This window comes from Osmia lignaria, chromosome 8 (genome assembly GCF_051020975.1).
Source record: "Osmia lignaria lignaria isolate PbOS001 chromosome 8, iyOsmLign1, whole genome shotgun sequence".
Classification (NCBI taxonomy): Eukaryota; Metazoa; Arthropoda; class Insecta; order Hymenoptera; family Megachilidae; genus Osmia; species Osmia lignaria.
In genome coordinates, this window is record NC_135039.1 from 16,114,080 (window position 1) to 16,129,357 (window position 15,278).

At 45.7% G+C, this 15,278-nt stretch overlaps 1 protein-coding gene across 5 annotated transcripts in view; it reads right to left on the minus strand.

The window, feature by feature from the left end:
* Positions 1-15,023, minus strand: part of LOC117606413 (uncharacterized) — a 26,871-nt gene extending 11,848 nt beyond the window's left edge. For 2 of the 5 annotated variants that reach the window (XR_004581960.2, XM_034328799.2), the window contains exons 1-10: positions 14,556-15,023; positions 10,288-10,352; positions 6,336-6,586; positions 5,848-6,028; positions 5,631-5,766; positions 4,526-5,522; positions 3,111-4,444; positions 2,749-3,042; positions 836-1,257; positions 330-640 (exon numbers count right to left, since the gene is read on the minus strand). Coding sequence is in view for 4 of the 5 variants with exons in the window: in XM_034328799.2 (XP_034184690.2) it covers positions 330-640; positions 836-1,257; positions 2,749-3,042; positions 3,111-4,444; positions 4,526-5,522; positions 5,631-5,766; positions 5,848-6,028; positions 6,336-6,586; positions 10,288-10,331 (3,970 nt within the window). In the remaining variant the exon portion in view is untranslated. The remainder of the gene's footprint in view (positions 1-329; positions 641-835; positions 1,258-2,748; positions 3,043-3,110; positions 4,445-4,525; positions 5,523-5,630; positions 5,767-5,847; positions 6,029-6,335; positions 6,587-10,287; positions 10,353-14,555) is intronic. The other 3 variants (XM_034328800.2, XM_034328801.2, XM_034328803.2) reach the window with 3 other exon arrangements.
* Between the last annotated feature and the right edge of the window lie 255 nt (positions 15,024-15,278).

The window sequence follows — 15,278 nt, forward strand, 5'->3', positions numbered from 1 at the left end:
CAAAAGTCATAAAAGTAAAGAAAAAGAAAGGGAAACGAAGCAGCAATAGCGGATGCGAGGAAACTAAGAGACTATTCTCTGTCATAGCGAATGTATATACGTTCGCGTTAGAATAGTGTCTTTTTACGATTCAAAGGCGGAATAAGATAAAGAAGAGACTTAAAGAGGTAATCTATCGAAAGGATTAAAGTAGAATAGAATCGGTGACACTCAGTGCCACGAAAGGTCACGCAGAAAACAAGTTGAAAATTTTCGGGTATCGATCGATTGATCACTCGTGTTTGAGCTCGCGTGGAACTGGTCGTAATAGCGCAAATTCCAGCGCTTACCTTTCTTGATGAGCAAGCTAGTGACCCTGCGTAGCGCCTCGCGAGTACTGGAGGCGGAGCTGTGCTTACTTTGGCCGAAGTATTTGTTCGGTGTGATGTTTGTAGGCAAAGTGAGCGGTTTCCTCTGGTCCCCGGTTCCGACTAGCCGTGCGTCGTACGCGTTGTTCAGCCGCTCCAGATGCTCGATCGAAGCCGGTCGTGGTTGATTCGCCTTCCTGGTCGGATACCATCCTCGACTCGGACCACCCGCTAATCGGAGCAACTCCGTACCGATTATCGCCTGTTCCAAACCTGGATTGTTTCGTCGATACCTATTCGCAGCGAGCATCGCCCAGATACAATGTAATAATATTAGCCTAATTAATATAAAATGGCATCAAGATAACCAGGTAATACGTATAATAGTATTAGTATGTAGCTTGGCGTTAGAACAATATCGTTCAGAACCGTTCAGAACCGTTCAGAACCGTTCAGAACCGTTCAGAAGAGAATGCGAGTAGTCTTACCCGGTGGTAGCGGTGGTTGGAGCGTACCAACCAGGTTGTCGACGCATTTGCGTCGAGTTGTTTGCATGTTGAGGAGTTCTAGGAATGTCGCTGCCTCTAGCGAAAACAGGAGTTTCCGGAAGGGAACAAGAAGTCTGCATCCCGGAACCGGTCGCCACGTTGTTCGTGGTGGAGGTTCCACCATTACCACCACCGCTACTACAAGCTCCGTTGCTGCTTCCGTTTCCATTTCCATTTCCATTTCCATTTCCATTTCCATTTCCATTTCCACTTCCATGACCATTTGCAATTGCCGTGGCGGTAGCACTTCCATCGGAAGACGCGCACGGCTCGGTCGACGGTGAGTGCCTTTTCGTGAAAGGTCGTCGCCGCGAAGGTCCGGGTAAATCCGTAGGTAGAGTACGTCTTTCCACCGGTATTTGCTACAGACAATCGTTAATACAGTAAAACCTGGATAAATGTAACGAAAGAGTACTTGGTTAAGTGCAACATCGCTATCTCCTCCACTTGGGGGGATCCCCCTAGGCGAACCAAGCCGCTCGACGAGGAAACCGTGTAATATGATCCGACCGTAATATCGGTGTGACTAATACTAATTGAGCGATAAAACCTTTTTATTTTTAACTTTTTCTTAATGAAACTTTTACTAACGCATTTGTGAGATTTTTCTGATTAAAATGACACCAAACATAAGGCAGGCCGTACACCAAAGATGCATCAAACACGCAACATGCAACATGCAACACGTCGCATGTTGTGTACGAACGTAGAACAGGTATCGGGGCTGAATACAAACGATGTGTACGGACGCAGAATCGACACCTCTACTGGATATATGCAACGTTTAAATGCCCAGAATCGACACCTCGGCTGGATATATGAAACATTAAATGCCCAGAATCGACACCTCGGCTGGATATATGAAACATTAAATGCCCAGAATCGACACCTCGGCTGGATATATGCAACGTCTGGGTCCCAATGTTTCTTGCATATATCCAGCTTTTACTGTAATAGAAAAGCTTGTCGTCATAGACAACCTCCATTGCTTTCGATTATCTAGAAATCTAAATTCGTTGCTCGTGTATTTAACAGTGAAAGAAACTTGTTTCTTTATCGATCGATCGAGCTTATTGGATGGAAAAGCATAATTTCAATTGGCAGCATCAGCTAGCAATGTAATTAAGATCCCCCTGGTCGCAACTCTAATCTACTTGATTTCTCCTATCGTAGGCCAGTGTCGTCGGCACTGTTCTATTCGATCGGTCGTTTCGTCGACCCGAGTCGACGCGACGCGACGCGAAGGAAATTAAAGAGAAATCGATTCTGCTTGACACGGCACGGCGCGTCAGTGTTAGATTCGATACTTATGTAGTAAATTCATTTTACTGAAGGAAGATTTGTTCGATGCTTCCTTTTTATTGGAATCTTAGGTAGGTTTAGTATTTTTGGCGCGGAAGTAAGTTGTCGATAAGCTTTCTACTTCCTACCTCCTACTTACTACTTACGCTCGACGTTCGGTTCGATCTTGGAGGATAGTCGTTTTAGGGAGACGGTGGGACGCCAGCCAGACTGAAAAGGCTCTAACAACGCGAATGGAAATACGGTGAATTTGTTTGAAACGCAACCTCCTCCTCCTCCTCCTCCTCCTCCTCCTGCTCTTTTCAAACGGAAACTTTGAAAGAGACGCGCAAGCACGTATTTCTGCGTACCACCTCGAATACCTAACGAGCTTCAACGCAGTTGCTATTAGCTTAAATCCATTTCATTTACAACATTGGCCGCATCTCGCTTTCGTCTATTCATCGGTTTCTTTTCCGATTTCCGTCGTTTAGGTACGCGAATTCGTTTCTCTTTGCAGCGTTACGGTTAAGTGAAAATAAAAATAAAAGAGACAAGTTTAAGAAACCCACCTCTCGTCTGGTGGAATTTCCGGCGGTAGGTGTACTACGCCTACCCCGCGAAAATCCAGCGTCCATGGATCTAGTGTTGAGAGAGGTTTGAAAGTGATCTTTGGAATCGGAGGAAGAAGCAAGTGGGGCAGCACGATGCGGTGGAACTCTAGGCCTGTACTCCATCGTTCGGTTGTTATGGCTTTTAGCTTTCGGAGCAGTTAGACCGGTTTGTCCTATATCCGAGCTTTCCTCGTCCGCTTCTTCGACGGGTGAAGGTGGTAATGGTGGAAATTCTAGAACCTCGACGCTCACCTGGAAACGTCAGAGTAGCTTTCGTCATAAACTCAACAACAGAGTTTACACAGTTTACAACCGTTTACCTGAAAATCTGTATTTTTCGAATCTTGGAGAATAGCGTCGATCACATTCTCGATTTCTTTCTGATCGTTTCTATGATTTTCGACAGCGACAGCGACAGCGACTGCGGCGTTAACGGCACTTGTCTTCTGTCGCGATCTTCTCCCTGAAGAATGAACGTCCGTTCCGTTTGCTCTTCTTCCGTCAAAATTTTCTGTTTTCGGGCTGGCCTTGGAAGCGTCCGCGTCCGCGTCCGCGTCCGTGTCCGCGTCCGAATCAACCGAGTTGTCCGAGTCTCGTTGTTTTTTCGCGCGGGCTTCTTCTGCCTGTAAGTTTACATCGTCGATCGATTGTCGTTCGTTCTGATCGATCTCGAGACTGTTCCTCTTGGTTGGATGTTTTCCATCGGTGGTTTTCCATCGTTTGTTCTCACTGTACGATTCGCTGTTCTTAACGCTTTCGATCTCCTTGATAGCGTCGCTTACTTTTTCCAGTTGCCGACGATTCTCCTTTAACGCTTTCTTTACGATCTGGTCTTCGATCAAAAGGTTGACAGGTATTTTCGAGGCTAGTCGATGTTCGCTACCGAGGACGGCCAGGCTACTACAATTGGAAGACTTTTTCGCGCTCGGCTGTTCCTCTCGAGCGAATCCTTTCGAGTAACTGTTGGAGGCCGACAGAGATGTTCCTCCGTTGCAGGTGGTACCGATTCGTTGGACGTTTTCTTGGTTACGATCGTTCTCGTCGTCCACGGTGGTCGACAACGACAACGACAACGACAAGGAGAACGAGGCGGCGAAGCCCGAAGAGGAAAATCGCGCCAGCTGCTCGACTACCTCTTCGCGCCTCTTTTTATCCTTGTCCGAGTCTAGATCCGACGTTTCCTCTTCTTCTACCGTCACCTCGAGTTGTCCTCGATCGTCGTCGGCTTCTTGGTCGTTGATCGCTGGAAGCGAGATCACTCTGACCAGATCGGGAGGAAGGAGGGACGAAGCGAATTCGACTTGATTCGGTGGATGATCGTTGGTTGCTTCCAGTTTCTTCTCCCTTAAAAGACTTTTGATGTTGTCGAAGGTGCTCGAGTATCGTTTCACCTCGGACAACCGATTCTTCTCGGTGTTTTCAAAGGACAAGCTTTTCGTTTTGCTAGGGGCTTTCGGCAGTCCTTTCCTTTCCTTCTTTCGACCGCGACGTATCACGTAAGTGCCGTTTTTCGTGAAAGCTTCCGGTCGTATTTGATCGAGCTCGTTCGTCGAGGAATCCGAGTACGGTGATACCAGATCGTCGTCGGTGGTGGAAAGTCGTGGGTCCTGCCACTCATCGTCCAGGTCGCGTAATTTCGACGCGGAACCGACGCCTGAAAATTTCAATCGCAATCATTTTCGCTTTCGAGGCGAAATCATCTAACAATAAGAGACGATGAAAGTTGAAAACTTACTGGATACGTCGCTGCTCTTTCGTCGTCTCCTACCGATCACCTTGGTGCTTCCAGGAGCGTAAAGGGGATCGTCTTCCAAGGGCACTTCCCAAGCGATCGAATGTCTCTTGCTGATCGGAGGAGGAGGAGGAGGAGGAGGAGGAGGCAAAAGTTCTTCCAAAGAGTCGTCCGAGAATCGTTCCTCCTCGGACTGGGTTCGAAAGTCGGTTGAATTTCGGGTGGAGAAATCCGAGTTTCTGGTCGAGAACATGTCGGAATATCGTTCCTCGGAGTATCTGTCCGAGGTCGGGGCGGAAAATCTTTCACTCGAGTCGGCTCGGTTCGGCAGAGAGTACGAGACAAAATCCAAGTTTCGAATCGAGAAAGGATCAGAGGTCGGCATGGAGACGCGATCGTTGGAGCTGGCGCTGGCCACGGCTATCGAGAAATCCGAGTGAAATCTTTCGTTGGAGGTTGAATTGGCTCTGGAGAAGTCGGACGAATCGCAGGTGGCTCGCATCGAGAATCTCTCGACGCTGACCGAACTGGAACGAGGGATCGAGGATCTCTCGGACTCTGAGTTTCTCGAAAATCTACCCTCGCTCGAGTCCGAGTCTGTTCTTGTTCGATCATTTCGATCGTTTCCTTCATTTTCATCGACGTTTCGTTGATGATTCATCAGTAGCCGATCTTCCACGCTACTCGATTTTGTCATCTCATTATTCTGACGTTGCTTTCGCAAATGGGAAGCGCGATCTTTCTCGAACCGCTTCTTTTCTCTCTCGACTCCGTTCTCATCTTCCTCCTCCTCCTCCTCTTCGGATGATCGACGTTTAACCTCGCGGTGTTTCTCGACGGTAGTCGGATTGGTCCTCGGCGGAATCCATCCGAACGATATCTTGCCGTCGTAAGGCAAGCTGGCAAATTTGCTCGGAGGGCTCGGAGGATGAGCGAGTTTGAGGGGTTCGCTACCGTGACCGTTCTCCCATCCATACGGTCTCTGGTGTCGCGTTTTGGGCTGCGCGAAAATACAATTCAGCTACATTGGATTAGACTAGAAGGCCGTGTCTCGATCGGATCGATTCGTCCGAAACGTCCTTCGAAACACGGCTCATCGAATACTCACGAGAGTGGTTTGAGTGGTAATCGCGGCACCGTTTCCTTGTCGTATGCTATCTTGCATAGCCATCATCCATTGATGTCGTCCATTTCGACGATCGGCCGAACGACCGGTTCTCTTGGACGAATTTCCAGGCGATACCCTGAACATACCGATACGTGCAGCCAGCTTGGCTAGCAAGATTCCTCCTCGAAACTGGCGATATCGAAAACTGAAAACTTACATCGGTAACAAAGTGGAGATAATTCGCTCGGCTTCCTCCGGTGGCGGAGGAAATTGTTGCCTGGATATTCCAACGAGATCCTGAGGCTCTGGACAATCCGGAACTGGACGTAACGCTACCAGTGCCATCTTTGCCTTCCGTCCATTCATGCTCATGTAACCGTCGTCCTCGGATTGATGTCCTGTCGATACATTGTACGCTTTTACTCCTACTAACTCGATATACTGAATGAAATTCTACTTTTTACGCGGCTTCTCGCCAACTTTTCGTGTCGATCGTTGAAACACGATTTTCTCATCGTCGGCCAACTACACACCTTCAGCCACGATAACGCTATAGCATTTTTCAACATTAGGTATCTAACTGAATCGCGAGGATCGAGGATCAAGCATCAAAGTTTGGAATTTCTGAATATAAAGTAGAAGCGAAAGCAGAAGTGGAATTGGATCGAGTAAAAGATTAAGGAAGAAAAGAGAAGGAAAAAATACCTAAGGACGGACTTTCGTCGTCGGGTGTGAGACCAATATTCGGTTCCGTGCTGCTGCCACAATCTCCAACGCCTGTGCCGGTCCCGCCTCCGTTGCCGCCACTTCCGACACCGATTCCGACGCCGACGCCGACGCTGACGCTGACGCCGACACCGACGACGCCTCCACCGCCTTCGCCCTCTGTTTCGTGCTCGTCGTACTCTGACAGCACTTTGTCCAACAGCTCGATCGATCGCTGCACATCGTCACCTCTGGAACAAATGTATCGTTCGATTCTATAGAGATTGTGCTTAACAATCGATTTCACTTAGTTCATTGCGTTGATCGAAAACTTGAAAAATTGAAAAATTGAAAAATTGAAAAATTAAAACTGTCCGTTTTCGGATCTCGATACCAACCTCCGAAATTTCGGTAGATAGAGTGTGTTCAAAAGAACGACGACGACGATCAGAAGGAATCGAAAGGAGCAGAGAAGAAGAAAGTGGTAGAAGAGAGGCGGTAGTTGAGGGTGGTGGCGAAAGTGGTGGCAAGCGAGAACGCGAAGGGTGCGTCGCGTCGGCGGGTAAAGTTGCAAAGTGGCACCTACTGACGCAATGCGGTCTTTGCTCCGTTTCGATAACTAACTATGTTGATCATTAATTATCCTCGAAATATCGAGACGATCAGCTACAGTGACTAGAGAAAGCGCACTTTTCCAGTTATACCATCTAACCACTATCACTTTCCCTCCCTCTCGTTACTTTTTCAATCAAGATCGAGTATGTACTGCTACCGTTTCAACCTTTAAGTAGAAATTTCACACTATTTCAAATATTGAATGTTAGATGGATCAAGCATCGGAGAGGAAACGAAGAGAAAGTAAGATCCGTACAAGCACCGCGAGAAAACCGATGGCCGAATAACGAAACGAAACGAAACGAAAGGAAAGAGAATGGATTGAGAATGGACGCGCTTTCGAGAGTTTGCCGAAAGCCAAATGTTTTAGAGGCGGAACAAAAGCGCACAAATCCAGCCCGCTTTCCTTCCTCGTCTACGGTGTTCTCTGCTCGGCTTTTCAACGCCCTTACGGAACAGCTTGTCGTCAAGCTCGTTACCGTTTCATTCATAATTCATGATCGCAATTGGCCGAAAGCCGACTGCAATAAAAATCGCGACTACTTCTTTTTGCCAGCGAGTCTTACGCGTCGACGATGTACACTTTTCTGCTTTCTCCGGTTTAAACGATGCAAACTTACTACTATCTGGATATCCAATACATTTCTTCTTCCAATACGATTTACGCTTTTATCGCTTTTTCTTTTTAGTTTATCCGCATTAAAACAGCAACAAATAAACTACTTTGACTAAACGTTAACGGATACGATGGTCAGAAAACTCTTGACCGCTACTACCTCGATCGTTCCGTAATAATTCTACTCTAGAATTCGAGTTTATTCGCTAAATCGTTGAAGCATGGTTTCTCGACGATAATGAAAAATGAACGTGCAAAAAGAGAGCAACGACATTGATTTTCTCTAATTAGAATCCTTTTCACTCGTCAAAAATTTGACGGGAATTTCGAAGCAGTAGAGCGAGAGAAACGCGTTACGAAGAGCAACGAGAAAGAAAAGTGTCGCTGGATAATTGTAGCTATCGAGAATGGGTTTTCAAAGCGAAAACAACTCGAGATGAAAAATCGAGAGAAGGAAATTGAATTTTTTACGCGATATGTAGGTAGGTAAGTAAGTGTCTAGACGCATGCAAACTAAACGATGGACCATATACGAGTATACCTACATATGTATCTAATAGAATGAATCGGCGAATATCGAACGGCGCAGCCGTTTTCGAATGTGGGTCAGTGGTCGATACGCGTGTCCTGCGTCGCGCACCTATACACCTATATATGTATAAAGTACCTAGGCAACAGGATGGATAGCGCGGCACACGGTTGCCCCTATCGAATCCTTTCGCTTCGCCAAGAATGGGTTACATACGGTGACAACCCTCCAGATCGAGTGAATTTTACAGGAGGAAATAGGAAAGATACGTAATAGGGGTACCTAATTAATTACGAATAAAAGGATATCGATTAAGATTATAAAAGGATGCGCGATGCGATGCGATGCGATGCGATGCGATGGGTGTGCAATTGTTCGCCATTAGCATGGGTTGGGTATGGGTGTGCCGGTAATATCTTGCTTTATTACCGAACCTAATTACATCGTCGGGCTGCTCAGCTGTTCTCCTCAGTTATAGTTATCGTAACTGGACGAAAATTGTACAATCCAATTCCTTTCTTCCATCTTTCAGCCCCACTAACTTTTTGCTTTCTCGAGCAAATGAACCGCGGCGCGGATTAATTCATCTTCTAACGAGATGATAACCCTTACGGGGCGGCTAAGCAAATCGCGTTAACGCGTCAGCTAATAGCATAATCTCGTATATCCAGACTCAACTCCAAAGCATCGCACCGGCCAGAGGTTGGTATAATACAGAAAAGATAGAAAGATATCGATTACTATCGGATTTCTCTAATCCGAGAAATATCTGAGCAATATCTAGCGTAATTAATTGATAGAAAAGCGCGTCACGTTGACTTGTCTCGTTTACCCAATTATCTGAGAATGGATTTAACGTTAAGAGCGAAGCTTTCCGAGATAATGCAATTGCCAGTGTCTAGCAGGATTTTCATTGCTGTCAATTATCGAATAAACCGACATCGGCTCGAGCTATCGCCAGTATACGAAATCTCTAGCTGCAGGGCCGTTGAACTTGCTTCTCGGTATGCACACCTTATAATTATACCGCCACTTGCAACATCGATTATATTATGTATGTATCAGACTGTGGACGCTTTTCATGTATCAGAAAATCTATCAAAGTTCGACTTTCTATCTATCAACGTGTCACGATTCACGATTCACGATTCACTAGACTAGACGAACGAGTTTTCTCAGATATCACAGTCCTCCTCTTCTACCCCCGCTTTTTCCTATTTATCCATCGAGATGGAGATGGAAATGAAAACGAATAAGCATAAGCGACATAAGCGATTCGCGAGGTTGGCTAGTAATTGACCGAGCATGAAAAGAGTGTAACGAGCGGAAAGGAACGCATCCATCTCGGTGATAGATTCGACGGAGCATCGGTATCGCCCGCGACTAGAAAAGTTATTCACCCCGAATCGATCCGGCCGATGAATCGATTGACCAGCCGAATGAAAGCCGCCCTAAGTAGTTAATTGGTCTGCTGTCCGATACACCGTTCTCTCTTTATCTTCTTTTCATTTCTATTCCAGATACCGAGGCCGATTTTATTCCCTTCTACAGATAGACAATAACCGATCATTAATCCATCCGGTTTAGTCGCGCTTATATCGCTTATATCGCTTATATCGCGATCCAGCGACCGATAGATTGAAAAGTCAACGAGAAAGTTTCGAAAAAATGTGAAGGAAAGACACAGAGAGAGAGGGAGAGAAACAGGTGGTGCAATACGGTACGGAGTAACGTAACGCGTGCTATTACGTTTCACCATTTCCACATAGGCAGATAGAGAAAATCGATAGCGTGCACCGCGTCGTGATTCTGTAGGAATCATTAAGAGTAAATAACGCTGACGATGCAGAATTTCTTTAGAGGCGATCCTCGATTATTCGTAATAAGTACGGGAGAGGATCCAATCGAGACTGTCTTTGATGAAAGATGCTCGAGTCTGACAAGACTCTGGTCTTGCGCCTTCCCTCGAACAGCAGAGTACCGTATATACATATCGATTTTGCACTGGAAACAAGCTCCCTTCTTCTCTTTCTCATCCTTTCTCATCTATTTTATTATACTTAACCAATTTCTTGTCGCATTTCGTCAAGGTAGGATCGAATCGAACAAAGGTCAATGTCGACATCGACATCGACATCGACATCGACACGACTCTTTTATGCGATTTTACTCTGGAGAAAAGATCTACTTACTCTGGAGCAGGATTTCTCCAGCGTTGCGTTCCAGTCCACGCCATCGGGCATTGACCGCCCCCGACCTGAAACAAGCCAAGCATTCTGTGAATTTTCATAGCTGACTGTTGAACGTTTTCGGCAGAAGACAAAGACGAGGTAACTATTTATCGCGGCAAACGAGAAGCATCGAATGTATCGATTAGGTTTAACCGGTTTATCCGCGATGGCGTAGCGTAGCTGTTACGCAGTAAGAGAGTAGGTGGTAGAGTGGCAAAAGAAGTCGTGGCACGAAATCGCAAGGGTAGATCGGTTGGTTATGAAAATTTTTTGCAAACGTGGCAGACCGAGTCGAAGAGGGACTCTGGCAGTTTCAGCAGTATTACGATCGCTGCTCTTCAAAACGTTTTTCCAAAACCCTTTACCCTCTCGCCCTCCTACTACTCTTCGAACCCCTTTTTTCCTCATCGCTATCTGTCTCTGTTCACAATTCTCCTTCTACCCCGAGTGCGTTGCTATCATCCCCCACTTGCTATTCTTCCCATTTCTCCCCTTTCCACGTTTCGCTTCGCAACTACCCTCTCTCGTTCTTGTTCGCCATCCCTTACCCAACTTTTTTTCCTTCTCTCTGTTCCTGACCTTTTCTATTCAACGGACGTGATTGCAGCTTGCATATTTTACGAGAGCAACCTCGAAGCACGCGCTCGTCTCTGTCTATCCATCCATGACGCATAGCGCACGTCCGTCTGTTCGACTTGCACGTCGACGCAAGCTAACCTTGCACTTTCCATTGCATCATCAACATTTTCTACCTTGCTCACCCCGACAACCGATACTTTCTTCTTTCTCCTTAATCTTTTCGCTGATAACGTTGAAAATTCGTTTAAACGAAATTACTTTGACTTTGACTTTGACTTTGACTTTGCATCGATTCGCTCTATTCCTCGTTAATCGTGATTCTAAACGAAAGATATATGTACATATAATCGCTTCAAGTTGAGCTTCCTACGGTAGATAACTGGTAATGGAGCTTTCGAGCAGCGATTTCGTGAATACCTAAATTAGAAGGTGCAGACATTCGGCAAAGCTTTATCGTGATACGACGAAACATAATGCCTAATGGACCACTTGTCTCGCCCATCTGCACCATCATCATCATCATCATCTTTTCCAGTATATGCCTTTTCTTTAGCTTGTCTCATCGAAGTAAAAACTTGGATGATCCCCTATTTTCTCTGTCCATCGTTCGAAACAGTATTATAGCCTAGACGGTAATAATGAAACGAAACGGAATTTCTGCGCGACAATTTTCGAGTTGACGGGACGCGACGCGACGCTCTTGGCTTATTCCAATTTTCGATTCCATCGCGCATCGTCTCGATCTTGGTAACGTCGTTACCTCGTAGAACGTTCCTTCTCCTCGATCCACTTAATCTCTTAATTTTCCTCGCTCCAGTTCATCCTCTTCCTCTCGATCATTTTCAAATTTTCATTTCACCTTTGCTCGCGTCCGATACGACATCTGGCCGTAATCCAGTGGAGGAGGGTGTCGCGCAAAGTTATGCTGAATCAACGAGCCGAATAACCTTTGGAGAACGTTTGAAAGTGTACGGTTAGGAGCGGTGTCTGTGGAGAATCGATATTTGCCTGGAAACGAACGCAAAACGAACGCAAAACGAACGTTTTCCCAGAAAGCGATTCCATTTTTCGTTTAGTTTAGTTTCGTCCTCCGCCATTCCCTGTTTCTATCGCTGGATAAATCCATTTTATTCGTAGGGCTGCGAAAGGTGTTATATACATATGTACAACATATGTAGAATTGTAAAGCAACGCAACGCAACGAATCTCTTCGGTTCGATGACAAGTTTATTTAGAATTAGATAGGTACGTGGTGGCACGTTATAGACCGTGTAATTTCCTTCGTTACACTTCTCCACGCGAGTAGGTGTATTTGCCCTACTTTACGTAGTTGTGCCTATATGTATACTTGAAAGCGTACAAGCAACGATTCGGCTCCATTCTCGACTCTTTTGTTCCGGCAACGAAAGCAGATGGAATCGATATTTGCTGGAGAAGAATCGCTGCGAATCAATTGGCAAAACTAATGCTTTCGATAGACGATAGATAGAGGAAACAGGTGGTAACGTTACATAAGCAAGTCGACCGAGTGAAAAGCAGAGGAAGTTTTTCGTTTAATTCGGGAATCGGTTGATTGTCAATAGTACTGGCGATACTAGCTCGCGTCACCTTCTTATTGCGTAGTTTGCTTTACCGATACCCACGCTAAATTCGAGACTGACGCAATCCAGGTGGAAAGAATAAGCAACTCGATTGATACCCCTTACCTTACCTTCTCTTATCCTTTTCTCGTTGTTTCTTTCCAAGAAAATTGTAATTCAATGAAAAAAGGCAGGTAATCACACAGTGTAGAAGAGGAAGAAAGAGAAGAAACAAAGTTGTGCGAAACACATGACACAACGTTCCCACATCTTCTGACGGAGACTGGCATAGTTGCAACGGCAACATTCGCGTTTCACCGTTTCGTTCGTCAGCACCGCTTCGTTACCAGCTCTTACACTTTTCTCGAATAGTGAATTGCTCCTCTTTGTCCTTTTACCCCCCCGACAATGTGAACCTATGAACTGATTCACGCCAGTTTCTTTCTTCCTGCTATGCCACGTAATCACAGCCGAGCACCGATATTGTATACCGATATGATACATCTTTCGACGGTCTTAGTCATTTTCGTCAAGATGCAAATTACAAATTCGGTCCATGCTCTTTGTCCGAATTCTGAATTTGCAAACGAGGCGCAACAAGTACGTTGGCAACAATAAGATGGGTAAAGTTTTATTTTGTACGCAATAAACCAGAGCCGGAAGCATCGATTGTTCGATGCAACGTTAACCGTTGTACTACATGTACTACATGTACTACATGTACTACATGTATTATATGTAAGTAGGTACGTGATATTATATTAGCGGCAGTTGGCGGCAAGCTAACGTCCAACTAACATCCAACTAACGCTGTACGGTAGGAGATGAGAGAGAATAGGTCTCAGGGCTACTGGTAAATTAACGAGCTTTTATCGTGGACGCGTATCGAAAATTGATAGAGCAGGGAAGGGAGGAAAGAACAGCCACGTTCTATCGGTGATTCGCTTTTGCGCGTGGGTGTTAAACGCGTTACGAAACGTACGGGTATACACCTAAGAATAACCCGTGTAAATCGGGTCACGTTCAATGCTTGCGCCTTCTTTTTTTCCACACCAGGGATACTCCTTTACAATTTACGATTTACGATTTACGATTTACGATCGTGACTATCTCGATATTCCATTGTACCTATAGCAATGGAGTCGATTACGATATTATTATACAAATGTAAGATATCCTCATAAAAATTGCCAGACATCTACAGTAAAAGCAGACATAACATAAGATGAATCACGATGACCAACTCGTGCGACTAGCCAATAATTATACATATTACGTAAGCCATTGTACCGATTAAATCATTGACAGCCGACGCGGTAATTACAGTTGCGAAACTAGTCGCTGAAGAAGAGTAGAACAGCCTTTTCCTCCTTTACCCCACAAACTTCCCTTTCTTCCTTATCTATCTGAAATTTGACTTGCGTACAATGCTTTTTCACAAATTTCTTCGAAAGAAAGAAGAAATGACAAAAAAATATTATTTTCCTATTCATTTGGCGACAGTGCGCGAGAGTGCGCGAGAGTGCGCAAGAGTACACTGTAAGGCGCGCGCGCTCCCAAGTTCGCGTATATGTATGTATAATAAGTAAGTAGATACTACAATACGTGTGTATACTAGTACTGATGGATCTTGGCCAGACTAACTGTAAGAAGCATAGAAAGGAGAAGGAAAGTAAAGATTCGTTTGACGAATCCGAATCGACGCGACGACGACGACGACGACGACGACGAGTTTCTGTCAGTTACTGTCGCGTACTATGTATATACACTACTCCCGTACCATACAATTATATGGAATCTTGAATGGTCACTTTCTGTCGTACAATTTATCGAGGCGCGAAATTATTAAGCAAATACCGAACGAACTGGCGAGCCTTGACACGAATCGATGTATCGAGACGAGTCATAAACACGTAGTATGTATATCGTACGGTGGTTGGGAATACAGCAACGCAATTACTTTTTATCATAGATTTTCATCGAGATTAAACGATCGCAAATAACGCAATGACACTCGTCCCTCGAGATTGCTTTTTGGCAACGCTAACGAGAAAGCAAAGTTTCTTGTACCTGTTCAGCGCGAAACTCGCGCCTGTTCTTTTCTTGGAATTTGATGTAATAATCCAATATGGCAGAACACACACATGTCAAAACAAATCACCGAATGGCGCGGAATGACGCGACGACGGCGATGGCAACGGCGGAGGCAGCGGCGGCGGCGGCGGCGGCGGTGGCAACGACGACGACGACGACGACGACGACGACGCTACACAATTCTACACAACTACGCGTTCTTCGTATTCACTTCACCTGAACGACGGCGGATCGATATACTTCCAGAACTGTTCTCGACATGTTTGGATGTTATTCGTGAGATTCGCTCGCGTTCCGTCCAACGATCCTTTAAATAGCGTTTTATGGTGGCGCGTCAAGGCTATAATTTCAATTCCAATGGCAAAAAACGTCACCGATCGCGGCTACAAATTGCTTTGGAAGCGGACGCGTATACGCTGAAGCTTTGTCGGTGACTGGCAAACGCAAAGCTACGTACCGCGTCGCGCCACTGGTTGCCAACTTAGCAGCAAGGAAAAGCAAGTGCGCCCGCGCGACCGACCGGCCAAACGGCCAAACGGCCAAACACCCGATCGCTATACAACACCTATAACGTAGAGTGTAGTGTAGAGTGTAGAGAGAAGAACTGCCTAGCCGCGTAGAGGCGCTACCTCTGCCGCGCCAACTTTATATCTAAAGCTTTTAGAGACGCTCAATTCGAATCGAATCGAATCGAATCGA